Genomic DNA, 13,754 nt, shown 5'->3' with positions numbered 1-13,754 from the left:
TAAGACTTAGATGTGAGGGCTAGAAGTTTTATTATTCATTTGACTATCTCAATGCCCAAATGAGACCAAGCTGCTGGTGCCTGTGGTCAACTTACTGCTCATTCCTGTGCCTAACAATTACAGAATCCTGACTGAGTTGAGTGAGAGGAATGGGAAACAAATACCATCAGTACACTGACAGTTTAGAATTAATGTAATTTCTTCAGGTTCTCTTCTAAAAAGCATTTCCCAACTACTCATATAGTGACAAGCAGAGATCAGTAACATCAGTGGTTATCCTAGGAATCGGGAGCCCACAAAGGCTAGGGACATACCAAATGCTTAACCCCAGAACTTAAGTCCAAAATATGGATCTTTAAGTTTAAATAAAAAGCTTTAGGTATTTGGACTAGATTTATGCACTACCTACTGCTTTGTAGAGGAGGTGATTAAGTGAAAGCATGAGGATCTTTTGAAACATGGTTATTCAGAAGCAAGCAGTATTCTTAAACCCCCAACTTAGTGATTGACTGACCGAGCTGAGGACATACACAGCAATAATTAAATCTTTAGCAGAGTAAGCACAAACTATGCTTTAGATTACAACTTGTCACAGTGACCATGGATCAGCACAGGGATTTTACCAAAGTGACTAAACACAGTATTCTACCAGGTCTTTTTGGTAGCATCTCTATTAAATAAAGAAGTCTATCTTACAGTGAGGAAGTCACAACAATAAACTGCAAGTCAAGGGAAACTTGGCAATAAATGCTGTCAACAGGTGCTTAACCTCAGACTGGCTTTGTCCAGCAGTGCTTATAAGCTACACGAAGCAAACAGCTATTTTACACCACAGCCTAGTTAGCAGAAGCTTGATCCTGAGGAATGATGCACTGAGTGTTACTGCAGCTTTGTTTTAATGGCACTGCCCAGAGGGAATGTATCAGGTAACAGTCTGAAATACAGTAGTCTCTCTCTAACCTCCACATGACACCCAAGAGGCTTGCAGAGGCATTATTAGTGCAGAGGGGTGACTGAACCAAGCAGGCACCCTAGACTTGGCCTAGGATCATCACTTTTACATAGTGCCCATTCTCAAATAACCCTTGCAATAGGGGTCACCATAAACCTGAACTCAAACCAGTTAACCCACAGCAAATTAAGCCACTGCCACTTGCACCATCAAGCTGCCAGGACAACCCAGAACAGAAAGGGGTAGGCTGCTTGCAGCACAGCGATGAAAAGCTACCAAGTACATCAGCTTTACCTGCCAAGCCTGGATTATCTTGAAGGCAATGGGACAAGCAGTGCCCCAGCAGCCCCTGGTACTCCAGGGTCAGCGCAACAGGCAGTGTGCAGGGTACAATTTAACCATTCGAGGGGTTAGTATCCAAGAGCCAGGTACAAAGCATCAGCATTTCCCATGTGTCTGAGCATTGTAACAACCAGACAGGGAACCCAAGAATCCTGCAAAGCTCAAACCCACATGCTCAGCTGTTCAGAGAGCAGCAATTCAATGTGGAGCTTCCTCGGAGGCCTCAGCATCAAGTTACATCAGCAAAAGCACAACACTTATGGCAGGAAACTTGTCCATAGCTCTAACTAGGAATCCAATTCAGCCTTTTTTCCTTCTCCAGCCTTTTTTATTTTTTTTTCCAGGAGATGCACCTGGCCTGATGTCCAGCAGCCAAGGCATTAAAGACTAATAAAACAAGTCTGTGTTTCCAGCTTGTGAGGACTTCTCTCAAGCACCTCACCACTCTCCCACGTGAGCCAATGCACAAGAACAGTTCCTAAAGATCAACCGTGACATCACAGAAGGCAGATACCTCAGCCTGAGCCCCTCCAGGCAGCTGTTCACTTCTGCAATGACTATAGCATAGGCTGGCCTCAAAAACATCTATGCAAGAGATGACAGCAATTACAAACTCTGAAGTCTTCTTTATAGTGACACTCTATACTAGGCCAAGTATTGCTTTCCATGCAGGAGTTATTCTTGCCTAGAACTGCATTCCAGCAGTAAACTTGCACTAAGTTTAACACATATGACAACACTGGCATCATGTTAGTTTTTAAAAAGTCAAAGTCTTGGATGACAGATGTCTTGTCTGTAAACCACACCAGGTCCAAGCCACAGTTAATGAAAAAGGCCAGGTTTGCTTTCAAGTTTAGCTACTTTGGCTAACTAATCAGGAAGCCTTTAATGAAAAAAACCCACAATATAATCCAACAAATTATTTCTCTTTTTGCTACTGAAGTTACTACCAAAATGCTCAGAAAATTAAGCTAAAGCCTGCTTGGCTAAATACAGTCTACTTGGTAGGTTGCATCTCTCCCTGCTTTCCTAAGCTACATGAAGTCTGAACAGAGAAGTAGCCTCTGCTCTGTTGAGACAGTCTTTATGAAGTAGTTATGAAAAGTGGAAAGAACTTCTTGGTCTTATGAGGAGCAGGCAATTTTCACCATCATTTAAGCACAGCACTGCTGCTGTTTTCTACCTTGAATAGCAAGCAAACATTTGGTGTTCCACCTGCTTTCTGCTTTACCTTCTAAGCCTTAATCATTTGCTGGATCAGGCACTTTGGTCTTTCGAGCTTGCAGAAACAGTAATAAATAGTTATAGAATAAAAAATTCAGTGAACAAGCATTCTTGAATTAGTGAAAAGACCAGAACATAGTCAATAGCTGTAAGATTTGCCTTTCTAGTCTACATCTCTGGTTAAACAAAAGAAACTCAAGATCATTGCTATATGTAGTTTGCTATTATAATTCAGTGAAAATCATCTGGTTCATAACACCACTGCATAAATAACTGGGGAATTTTTAACCTTCCTTATAAAGCCCAGGAGTCTCAAAGCAGCAAGTTCAGCACACATCCTTCAGGAAGATCAGCTCTCTGTACCTCCAAGGGAGTGTATACTCTTCCAGAGACTAGTCTGAACTCAGGCCCAGACTTGCAATACAGCTTCTGTGGAGAGCTCTGCTTTGGGTTTGTACACCTCTTCAAGTGAGGGTTAAGAGCAGTAAAAAGGAAGAATTTTTACCCTAACCAATCAAAATGCTGTCTCACAGTGACCAGGTGATAGTGATAACCCAGTAAGCTCAGCAGTGACAGAAAGGCAAACCTTCAGGACCAGCCTGAAGTCATACAACAAGAAATTTTAGGAGCCACTTTCAGAATTCACATTGTGGCAGGAGTGTACATAATCCTGCAATTTAGAATTACTTGGAATGTTTGTTTAGGGTTTTTGTAGGTTTTGCTGCAGATCTGTGAGGAAGAAAATCTGGTCAAACCCCAAAGTAAGACCTGTGCTATTTTCCAACTGTGCCAAAATTGTTTTGAAAGATAGTCAGAAAAGCTTTTGCTTCATGCTGGACTCGAGAATATTTTTTCAAGTTAACTGTTCAAACTGTGGCTCCAATTCTATTTAAAGCTTCAATTCCTCATTTCAAGGATTTTTTTTACATTACCAAGTTTTAGATTATGTTTTGGTGTGTTTTTAGAAATGCCACCTTCCAAGTTTTTGTAGTCAAGAAAAATTTAACCAGTTTATGCTTTATGAATAGACTTACTAAACTATCTTCAACTTCCAAGAAATTAATCTTGAACTCAAGGCAGGACCACATAGCCATAGGCACTACAGGAAACAACATTTATGTCCTCTACAAGACAGACAGTATTCACACTGTTACCAGCTTTACAAAGACACAAAGTGAAAGCAACCCAAGAATAACATGAGCCCAGTCTTGGCACAATTAGTTCAAGAGAAATTTGGCCAGAACTTGGACTGAGGAAGAATAATGAGGTTAGGAAATAGAAAGCAGTGTTTTGCTGCTACTCCAAGAGCAGTTTCTGCTTAAGGCATTTTACAGTCAATTAACCAACCCAGTTTACTGAATACTCCACTTAGATCCCATGTTAACAGCCACTTCCAGAGCTAGTACAAAGTTTCTTAACTGCTCCTCTTAACATTTGGCTGCTGGTTCTCTCCTCCCGATGAAGAGGTAATAAGGCTTTTTGGCATTTGTAGAGATACTCAAAGATTCATAGCAGGTCACCTGGCTGCATAATCCCACTGCACACCAGGAAATGGACAGTCTGATACAGTCAAGTTTCCATTAGAGAACATCCAACTGACACTTATTACTTGTCTATAATTACACTTGTGGCTTTCAGTAGCCTCCAGCCAGGAGCACTCGAGGGAAGCGATCAATTGCAAGGCAACCAAGTGGGGTAGGATTGGCTGTACAGCACAGGGGCACCAGCAAGGTAGTAGTTGCTGAAGTTTGCATCGCTGACATAAGGTGCTGGCTGGTAATAACAGGTCACATTAGTGACATTAGGGATGACATTCTGTTCTGCCAGCACCTTGAGTGCCAGCAGAGAAATCAAATTGAGAGTCTGCCTTCGCTCGTGCCCCATGAGGCAGACGGTGCTCTCATTCACCACCCTGCGCAGAATCATGAGGTAGTCGTACTTGCTCCTCTCCTCTTTGGAGAAGTGGTTCTGCAGGTAGGTCTCCAGCTTGCGCTGCTGATCCAGGATGTCTGGGAAGTCAATGAAGAATCGGGAGCACATGTAGCGCTCCAGCGTTTTGATCTCGCGCTTATCCATGGGCCGGAAGTCTCGTACTAAGAGGTTACTGTACTTCAGCAGCCCACCACCTCTGATCTCTTCAGGATTTTTGGTAGCTATCAGCTTGTTCTGGAGGTGATCAAAAGCTGCTTCAAAGTCTCCGTACATGCTCTCCCCAATCACAGTTGGGTGGAAGTGCTCCGACATGGGGGTTTCCGAGTAGTCATAGTAAAAGAGCAGGGAGTCCAGAATGATCTGGAACGAGTCTACACTAAACTCAAATTGCCGCCGTATGCAGTCTACAAACTTAAGCTCCACATTTTTGCCATGCTTGTTGGAAAGTGATATCAAGCTCCAGCGGTCAGTCTCTGTGTACACTTTGACCAGCTTCTGGATGTAGGCTTCCTTCAGTGTTACAGAACTGATCTTCAGCTTGCTTACTCCTTCCGGCAGGAAATTCAAGAGGGAACGCAAGACCACGTCTCGAACTAACTGAAACTCTGCCTCACTTGGAAGAGAAACTTGAAAAATGAGATCCAGGTCTTTGCATCCCAGCCCATTATCCTTGACCAGGACGTGACCAGCTGCAGACCCATTCAGACGGACATCGTGGACCACAATGCCTGCTTCGCTCAGCCGGCTCCGGACCGTCTGAACAATGTCCTTCAGAGTTATCTGCAGCGTCGGGAAGTTCCCCCGCCCGTGGATGGGAACCACCTCTGTAAGAACCTCGTGCAGGCGGCTGACCTGCTCCCAGTTCAAGACACTGCAGGACATGGAGTCTGCTCTGCTACTTCCTTTGCATGCCATCTTTGGGCTTTTCTTCTCCAAAGAAACTGTATGGAGGTAGAATATAAAAAGAAAAAGACAAGTCAGAGTTTCTTTTTGTGCTTCCTAGATCTACTCCTAGGCTCTGTTTTTCTGTTCACTCGCACAGACACAAACTAGACAGAAATAACTCTATGTATTAATGACTACCAGCAATCCTTTCTTCTGAAATGAGACACAGCTTTACTATTGGTGCAGGCAAAAAAAAAAAAAATGGGTTGCCTTTGGGTTTGTTTTTTTTTTTGGTGAGGTAGAGTTAGTTCAGGAAAGTAGTTTGTGCCAAATGGAAATTACCAAAGATGACACAAACTAAGGCTAAAGTCCTCAGCAGCACCAGCAGAAGTGAGATGAGCTGCAAAGCACTTCAGAGAGTTAAGCTCTGAAGTTGTTTCATGATGCATATAAAGCTCAAACTGCTGTTTCCAACTAACACAACTGCAGAACACCCTCAGGTGTTAGTTTCAGAGCTTAGACATCCAGTCCACTGATAACTCTTAAATTATGTCAAAGATACAAGATTTCTTCCTTTACATAGAACACTTTCCTTTCTAAATGATCCAGCATCTATCACTCACAGGATAAAGGCCAAGTACAAGTTGCTCCTGCAAAAAGCTGCAGCTCTTGAACATCCTGGACAGAATTTCAGCTGCAAACTCGGGTAACAGCATTCAATAGGCACTCCAGTCTTTGAAGAAGGGTAAAGAGCTGCTTACAGAGACACTGCCTAACCAACTACCTTTCTGGAAATGTTCATACTTGTCCCAAGGTCTGCTCATTTATGAAGGGCAAACAAGCCTGTAAGATTTGCGATAAATTCAGATGAGGCATAAGAAGTTCATGTTTCTCTTTTAACATCTAGAATCTCACTAACCAGACTTGGTCACAGCCTTGTCTAAACACTTTAAGCACAAGAGAATGATCTGATTAGCTGTGACAAGATTCCTTAAGTCACTTGCCTATTGTAGCATGGAGATACTTACAGATGTTCTACAGTCATGCAACTCAAACTGGTGTTAAAACCCTTTTCTTTTTTTAAGTGTTCCAGGTTTCTGCGTAGCCAGGTGCTTCCTGACAGCTACAGACTAATTGAGGCTTCACCTTCTTCTGCCCCAAATACTCCTGAAGACTGCAGCTGCCAAGGTCAGACTAGTCAAACTTAAGAAAATTAACTCTTGCCTACCAAGAAGGAAAAACCAAGCCCTATAGTTTCCTGGCATGCAATAGCACAGTGCATGGAACATATTAAAGCAAGTTTCAAAGAACAACTATTGTCATCTCAGACATCCCCTTTTTTCAGCTTTTCATTTTTGAGCAACTCATTCGACCTGCCACCTCTTTGGATGAAGAGAGTCAAATCCCAGAGCAAGTAAACAGTGAGGTTAGAATCCCTCTAGGGAAGAAGCTTCTGTCCTCAAGCAGGAGCTGCTGCATTACAAACTGTTCTGCCATGGATCACATCAGCACCAGCAGGTATGAAACAAACCTCTGATTTGCAAGATGATTAATCTAGGACAAATCAAGTGGTTCTTTGAGCTTCATCTTTAATACTCCAACACAGCATAAACACAAACACATCAAACCTGCCAGCAGTTGCTCTCAGGCAACTGAGAGCACATTAAAGTATGTTTCCTTAGTGAACTCACTATATTTCTATTAAATCTCTCAGATCACTAAAGAACATAAGAGTCTTCCCACAACTTCTAACTGAAGCTGCAAATGCTTTCAGCTACTGCCTCTAAAACTATTCCCTCTCCTTCTTCAGATTTGTAGTCCTCTCTGCAGCCAAGAAACACACGCATCTCACCCAGTGACCAGAAAGGACCTGGACCAGCGCTTTCAACCACACCATACACACCTGGCTCTGTTTGGTGACCCTCACCTAGGAGGGTAATGCACATTGCTGCCCTTGGCGGGCAGAAGACAAAGTACTTCGTTTCCAGTTCAGTGGAGGATTTAAGTCTCAGGCTATCAACCTCCAAAACCTCCCACCCTCAAATCACTAGTGTTTGCCTACTCGGCAAGGTTTATGTTAGTGACAACAGATTCCTAGCGACTCCAGTGATTTTGGGATGCTAACAGCTCCCATGCCTCCTGCTTCACTGCCAGCCACTCCCTCCACAAGATCGGACACCTGAAGATACTCAGTCCTTAGGAAGAAAACCACTACGGAGGCAGGAAACACTAAATATCTTTAATACCGAGCATAAAGAGCATTGAATACATCACTCAAACCAGAAGCAAAAAAAGAGCGAGGACTACACACCTTCACCTTGGTCACGACGGGGTGCGTTACCCTGCAGCAGCAACTTTCTCCTATAAGACATATAATTTAACACAACACCCAAAAATTCCCCGGGCCTGTCCCGCGGAGCCCAGCGGCGCTGGGGACGGGAGCTGCGGCTCCCTCCGCCTCCAACACCCGCATCCACGACAGGAGCGCTGCCGAGCTCCTGCTCCCGGGAGAGCCCGCCCCGCAGAGGGGAGAGGAGCCCCGGCCCCGCCGCTCACCTCGGCCCCGCCGCTCGCCCCGAGCAAGCACGCCGGCCCCGCCGCTGCCCGCGACCGCCCTTTATGGCCCTGCAGGGCCGCCCCGCCCCGCCCGGCCCGGCCCGCCCGCCCCGCCCGGCCGGCGGGGGCGGCTCTGGCCGCGGTCCGGCCGCCGGCGCCGCGCCCGGGGAGCGCCGCGGCGCCCGGGCCGGGAGCGGCCGGGGGCGGCCGCCCGAGCGCTGGAGCCCCGCGAGCTCCGCGCACAGCGCCCAGCTGCCCAGCCCCACGTCAGTGCATACTTGTGTATAAAGTCTGTAGATAAATACAAACTTTTCAAAGGGCCCCTCCCTTCAGGAAGGACACTGCGGGGCTGGAGAGCCTCCAAAGAGCAACGTTGTTGGTGAAGGATCTGAGCACAAGTCCCACGATGAAAGGCTGAATGAGCTGGGGTTGTTCAGTCTGGAGAAAAGGACGGTCAGGGGAGACCTTATTGCTCTCTACAACTGCCTGAAAGGAGGATGTAGATGGGTGGTGATCAGTCCCTTCTTCCAAGCAACAGTGACAGATGACACAGTCCTAAGCTGTGGCAGGTTCAGGTTGGACATTAGGAAGAAATTTTTCACTGAAATGGAGATTAGACATTGGAATGGATTGCCCAGGGAGATGATGGAGTCACCATTTCTGGAGTTGTTTAAAGGAAGACTGGATATGAGACTCAGTTCCATTATCTAGTCAACATGGTAGTGTTTGGTCATAGGTTGGACTTGATGACTTCAGAGGCCTTTTCCAACCTAATTGGTTCTGTGAATCTGTGGGCTGACTGAAATACAACAGGGCTTTCCTGAAGGCACCTTATCCCAGACAGAAGAGCTGTTAGCAGAGATCCCAGACGTCCAACTCTGCCAAAGAGTTCTCTGTGGTGCCTAACTGGAAACAGCCAAACCAGGCACTCATCCAGAACCTGCAAGGATGGGCTCACAAGGATGTTGGAGCAGTGCTGAAACAGTGTGCTACCGGAAACTGCGGCTGATGGGCTGTGGGAGGCTCTGCGCACATAGACAAGGATGATGGAATGGCTGGACAGGAATCAATTTGGAGATGCAGTGTCATAAAAATCAGCTGGTGGTTAATAGCACAGGGTGCGAGATCATTCTGGGGGCAAAAGTTACAATTTCTGCTGAGAACATAATGTTTCATCCAATACAGGGGTATCTGCCTTTTGTTACGATAATCAGATCTCAATAGAAACGGGGCGGGGGGAATCAACACAACTTAGAACAGGCCAGAACATAATCCTAGCAGAAGTAAAAAAAGTACTTACAAAACAACGGAAAAAAAAAATCACCACTACATCTGTTATACTGTTTGGCCATACACAGTCAAGAAAGATGAATTAAAACCTGCACATATATGGAGAGGAGCTGGCCTTGAATGAGGAAATGGGAAAGCTCCTTTTTGCCTAGCAAATACAACAGACCTGCCTCGTTTCACCAAAAAAGCCAAAGCTGAACAGGAATAGGGATGGGTTAGATAATTATTTATTTTGCTCCAATATTGCCCACTGGGATAAATAACAGGAAACAAAATTACCTATTTAAATTAAATTACCTATTTAATTAATAATTACCTATTTAAATTAAAGGATAACTGGCACAAGAATCAGATTTGAGGCAAGTTACCATCTTGTTGTCCAATGAGATAAATCGTGAGATTTCAGAGCCTTGCAGGAGGGAAGGGAATAAAACTAGGTTAAAGATGCAGCTAGAAAAGAAAATAAGTATATGATTGCCTGTGCTGGTATGGAGCTGATCATGAGGATCCAGAGGTCTCTCAACACTTTTCCCCTATGTTTCTAAAATTAGAAAGAGAAGTAGGGAACTCAAAGAGAAGTGGTAGCACAAACGAAAGAAGCACAACCACTTGTAAGGAAATGTCTCACTTGGAGATTAAAACAGTGAATGATCTCACCTCTTAAGCATATTTCTTCAGCAAGATTTCTACCTCAAATACTGCCTTTTGACAATAACTGATGATTTTGGGCACCATATTTTCTGTTGCCACATGGGGAGCAATTAAAGTACTTACTAAGAAATATTTTCTATGGGGAATATTTATTAGATACCAATATAGACAAAGATGTGAAAGTATTAATGAAAAGAAGAAATGTGAACTCCATACCTTAAAGTTCATACTTTCCATTATTTATTTAAAAGTTCTTGTTTCACAAAAACATTTGTACACACAAAGAAGTTTCTCAACTCTATTTTAGGGTGTTTTCTTTATCCTCTGACAAGCAGACCTTGAGGGCTTGTCAGGGGAACTGTACACTGCACAGTGCTTTCTGCAGTGAACTTAGACCTCCTGACAATAAACTTGTTCTTTTAAATTGCTTTTCATGGGTGCCACACAAAGGATCCTTGGGATGGGAATTGGACATGCCATTAAAGCCAGCTGGACCAGTCTCCTAAGTAAATTGCAGGAATAATGAGGCATGCATCTTTGAGGAATGAAGGAGCCCATTTACCCCTGAGGAGAAGCTGCTTTCTGCTACCCATCCACCTGTGTCTGTGCAGTAGATTATGGTGCCATGAGGATAGAAAACATGGAAACATACAGCCCACTGCTGAGACAAGAGATTAAAAATCGTGGGATACTGCTCAGGTGCTGTGGCTGCTGAGGTGACGCACGCCCAGACACAGCTCCAGGGTACCATCTTAATGTTTAGCAGTTATTTAGGACTTTCCTGCTGCCAGCTCTAATTCTAAGTCTAGGGAGAAGTAATGGGTGATCCCAATCTTTGCAAGACACTTTCTCCAAGAGTGACTGGGATACAGATAAAACCCTGCCACAAGACAGCGAGTGCTGGCAGCCACCATGCTCCTCTGCTCCTGGACAATTGTCATCTCCCCCTTCTCCCTCAGCTGCTCCATCCCTCACCTCTGCCTGTTGCTTCAGTGTTTCCTCCCAGCTTCCTCCCTCCTCCCCTCTCCTGGGGTGTACCCTTCTTCAGGATACACAGCACTGGATGCGTTTTAAAGATTTTTTTAAACAGAGAATGGGGAATGAAGAAAGATCAGCTGGCTCCTGGGAAGGCAGTGTGACGAAGGGAAAAGAGTCTATGAGCTGCCAAAACAGAGGCAGGTACGGAGTTATATTAAAACTGTGCAAGTTGTTCATTTTTATCCAGTAAATAGGGCAGCAAATCTGGCAGAAGGAACTCACCTAAAAGCCTGTAAGTGAGCTCAGTGACCTGGCACTGTCAGATTAGTTTCCTTATGTGATGCATTGCTGAAAGTAATGTGTCATCATAAATCTTAGTTGCTACAGCTGCTAAAGCCATAAAGTGAAGCAGAGTTATTAATACCCAGTAGCAGTAGCTGTCAGGCTCCATTCTGTAATTGAACATCAGATCTGCAGTTGGAAAACTCTTCTTTTTTGTCTGACATGTGGAGTAACTGCATATCTGCGGATGCCGAGAGAGTGGAGACAGGTAGGAACATCCCACCCACACAGGGCTATGATGAAATCCTCCTGCAGAGCATCAAGAGTGAGCCTCTTTCTCTGTTGTTTCTCTAGCTGCCTCTGCAAGTCTGAGGTTTCCTGCTAGGAGATTAAGCAATTCTTCATCCTGATACATGGATAAAGGTAAACATGTGGATATAGAGGCACAGAGTGTAGTTATGCAGGGAACAGCAGCCTTTCAAAAATCAGAAGTTAAATTTGCTGCTAGAAGCACTGTGACTGTTGGAAAGTCCCTGCTCTAAGGGATGCAATGCTGCCATGGAGGACTTCCCAGCTCCTACAGAATTCTGAGCTCAGCAAAACACTCTTTCTCCAAGAGGCAAGAAATGGTACCAGGCCCCTTCACCAGCAGGACCCGTGCAAAGCAAGTTCCTGCTGCATTTAGATGTGAGGAAGACACAGAAATCCAGAGCTGCTGTCTCTCACATATGGCTTTTTGAAGATGTCCCCACTACTTTGCTGTGTGCCACCCGGGCTGTGGGCTGCAGACTCTTCCCACAAATCCTCTGATGTACAGACCCCAAACTACCCAAAAGCCAGAAGGAACGGAGCCATCCCGCTGTGCGATGAAAGATGCAGACAAATTCTTCTAGGAGGGAAGAGGGTGTTACGCCTCTGCCCAAGCTGCGGTGCTTTTGTGCCCACAGCAGGAAAATTGGTTTTGCTGGATCCTGGTTGCGCTGTGAGGATCCAGAGTGGGCAGCCCAGAGAAGGCTGGCATTTTCCTTTCCCTCAGGAAGCATCAGGGAGAACACATGCAGAAATGGAATGCACTTGCTGGAGTGAGTGGGCAGCAGTTCATCATCTGACTGGCTTTTTCTTTGCACCTGAGCTCACCCCAACTGCTGAATTAGCCACGTGGTTTCCTGGAACCTGGGGGAGAACATCACAATTTTCGGTGGTAAAGGAGAAGATGATGGGGGGAGGTGGAGGTGGGGGGAGAACAGGCACTTGCAAATCAGACTGAAAAGAAATATTTACTCTAATTTGGGAGTCATGAGCAAATTCAGGACACATTGCCTCAGGCTGCGGGTGGCAAACACAGGGAAGGGGGTGTGCAGGGAAACAGTGAGGTTTAGGAAGTGCAGTTTTGGTCGTGTGAAGCCATCAGGTACTGAGCTGTCTGTGGGTTCTGCCCCAAGGACCTTGTACTTACCCCTACTACAGCTCTTCAGTTTGAAATCACATATTTTTCACATTGTCCACATTTCCCTCATTATCCATGGCTTTAGAAAGCAGCATGGAGGACTGCAGTGCTAACACTACCACTAGACCAACCTCTTGGATCCTGCATCAAACCCTGCCTGGTTTTAGTTGCAGACAGTACTGTTTGCCCCTGCATATTCACAGATTTGAAGGTTAAGAGAGATTATTAACCCCACCCAGTATTCACATAATACCTGGGTAATATAACCCGGCTGTAAAACTCATAGCCCTTTTAGTACCTTGCAGCTGTCTGCAGACTTTTTTCAGATCACTCAAGAAATGAATAATCTGTTTTTTCCCCATGGTAGTTTGCTACAATTGTAATCTGCTTTTACAAGTAAAAGTCCACACACAGTTTTATCTGGTCTCAACTTCCACCCGTCTTTCTTTTCAGTATGTATGCTTTTTTCCCCCTGCTGTTACTGGAAAGTTGCCTGCAATTTTAAATGCTTTTTCAATAAACCTTTTGTTTCTTGCTGGTGGCAATGGCAACTGGAAAAGCTACATTTATGTAGCTTAAAATAATCTAAATGAGAGCTGTCAGACACTCCCCTCACTCAGATACACAAGCACACCCTCTGCATCACGTTTATGCAATTTAGAACTGATCCATCCAAAGAGAGGCTCTGCCTTTCCCTGGAGCAGCTTACCAGCTGGACTGCTGCACAATCCCACAATCACACAGGCACTATGGCGAGCATGGGAGGTGAGGCAGGATGGCAGCAAAACTTAAGCAGTGCCCTTGCACCCTTGGAAACCTTGGGGCCCATCTCAACCACAGAGTCGCCTCAGTCTGCTCAGTGGGCCACTAGCAGCACATGGAAACTCCACAGCTCTGGAAGCTGCCATCCCACTGCCTGTCTCCCAGCAAGGCTGGCAGCTGCTGTGTGCCGTGTCTGGCACTGGTGAGGACGTGTCTGGTGGGTAGCATCCTCAGCAGCACGTCTGTGGTGGCGCATCCCTCCTGCAGCACGAACGCTGCTCCGCCACACCGCAGCTCCATCCGCCTCTCCTGCGGGACAGGGATAACAATCTCCCTTCGCAGCTGGTTTCAGTCTTACCTTATCAGGTCTGAGGTGACTGCCAGTCTCACCTCCTCCATGGCTAGTCAGCATCCTGCAAGGATCCCAGAGGCCCTTGCAGATGTTTTTGCAAC

At 45.4% G+C, this 13,754-nt stretch overlaps 1 protein-coding gene and 1 non-coding gene across 2 annotated transcripts; both read right to left on the bottom strand.

Moving 5' to 3' along the window:
• Positions 1–4,189: 4,189 nt before the first annotated feature.
• TENT5C (terminal nucleotidyltransferase 5C) lies at positions 4,190–5,365 on the bottom strand. The gene has a single exon (XM_021549001.2). The coding sequence runs from the start codon at positions 5,363–5,365 to the stop codon at positions 4,190–4,192; it is 1,176 nt and encodes a 391-aa protein (XP_021404676.1).
• Positions 5,366–5,368: 3 nt separating this feature from the next.
• On the bottom strand, positions 5,369–7,942 carry LOC110480766 (terminal nucleotidyltransferase 5C). Its single transcript, XR_002467156.1, has 3 exons — positions 7,892–7,942; positions 7,647–7,696; positions 5,369–5,391 (listed from the first exon to the last, which is right to left on the bottom strand). It is a non-coding gene; the product is annotated as a terminal nucleotidyltransferase 5C (transcript).
• Between the last annotated feature and the right edge of the window lie 5,812 nt (positions 7,943–13,754).

The sequence above is a fragment of the Lonchura striata genome, chromosome 2 (assembly GCF_046129695.1).
Source record: "Lonchura striata isolate bLonStr1 chromosome 2, bLonStr1.mat, whole genome shotgun sequence".
Classification (NCBI taxonomy): domain Eukaryota; kingdom Metazoa; phylum Chordata; class Aves; order Passeriformes; family Estrildidae; genus Lonchura; species Lonchura striata.
The sequence above is the reverse complement of the archived record's forward strand: the minus strand, read 5'-3'. Positions and strand labels throughout refer to the sequence as shown.

What these genes read in the sequence shown, in the direction of transcription:
- TENT5C (XM_021549001.2), bottom strand. Translation starts at nt 5,365, where the DNA reads ATGGCATGCAAAGGAAGTAGCAGAGCAGACTCCATGTCCTGCAGTGTC.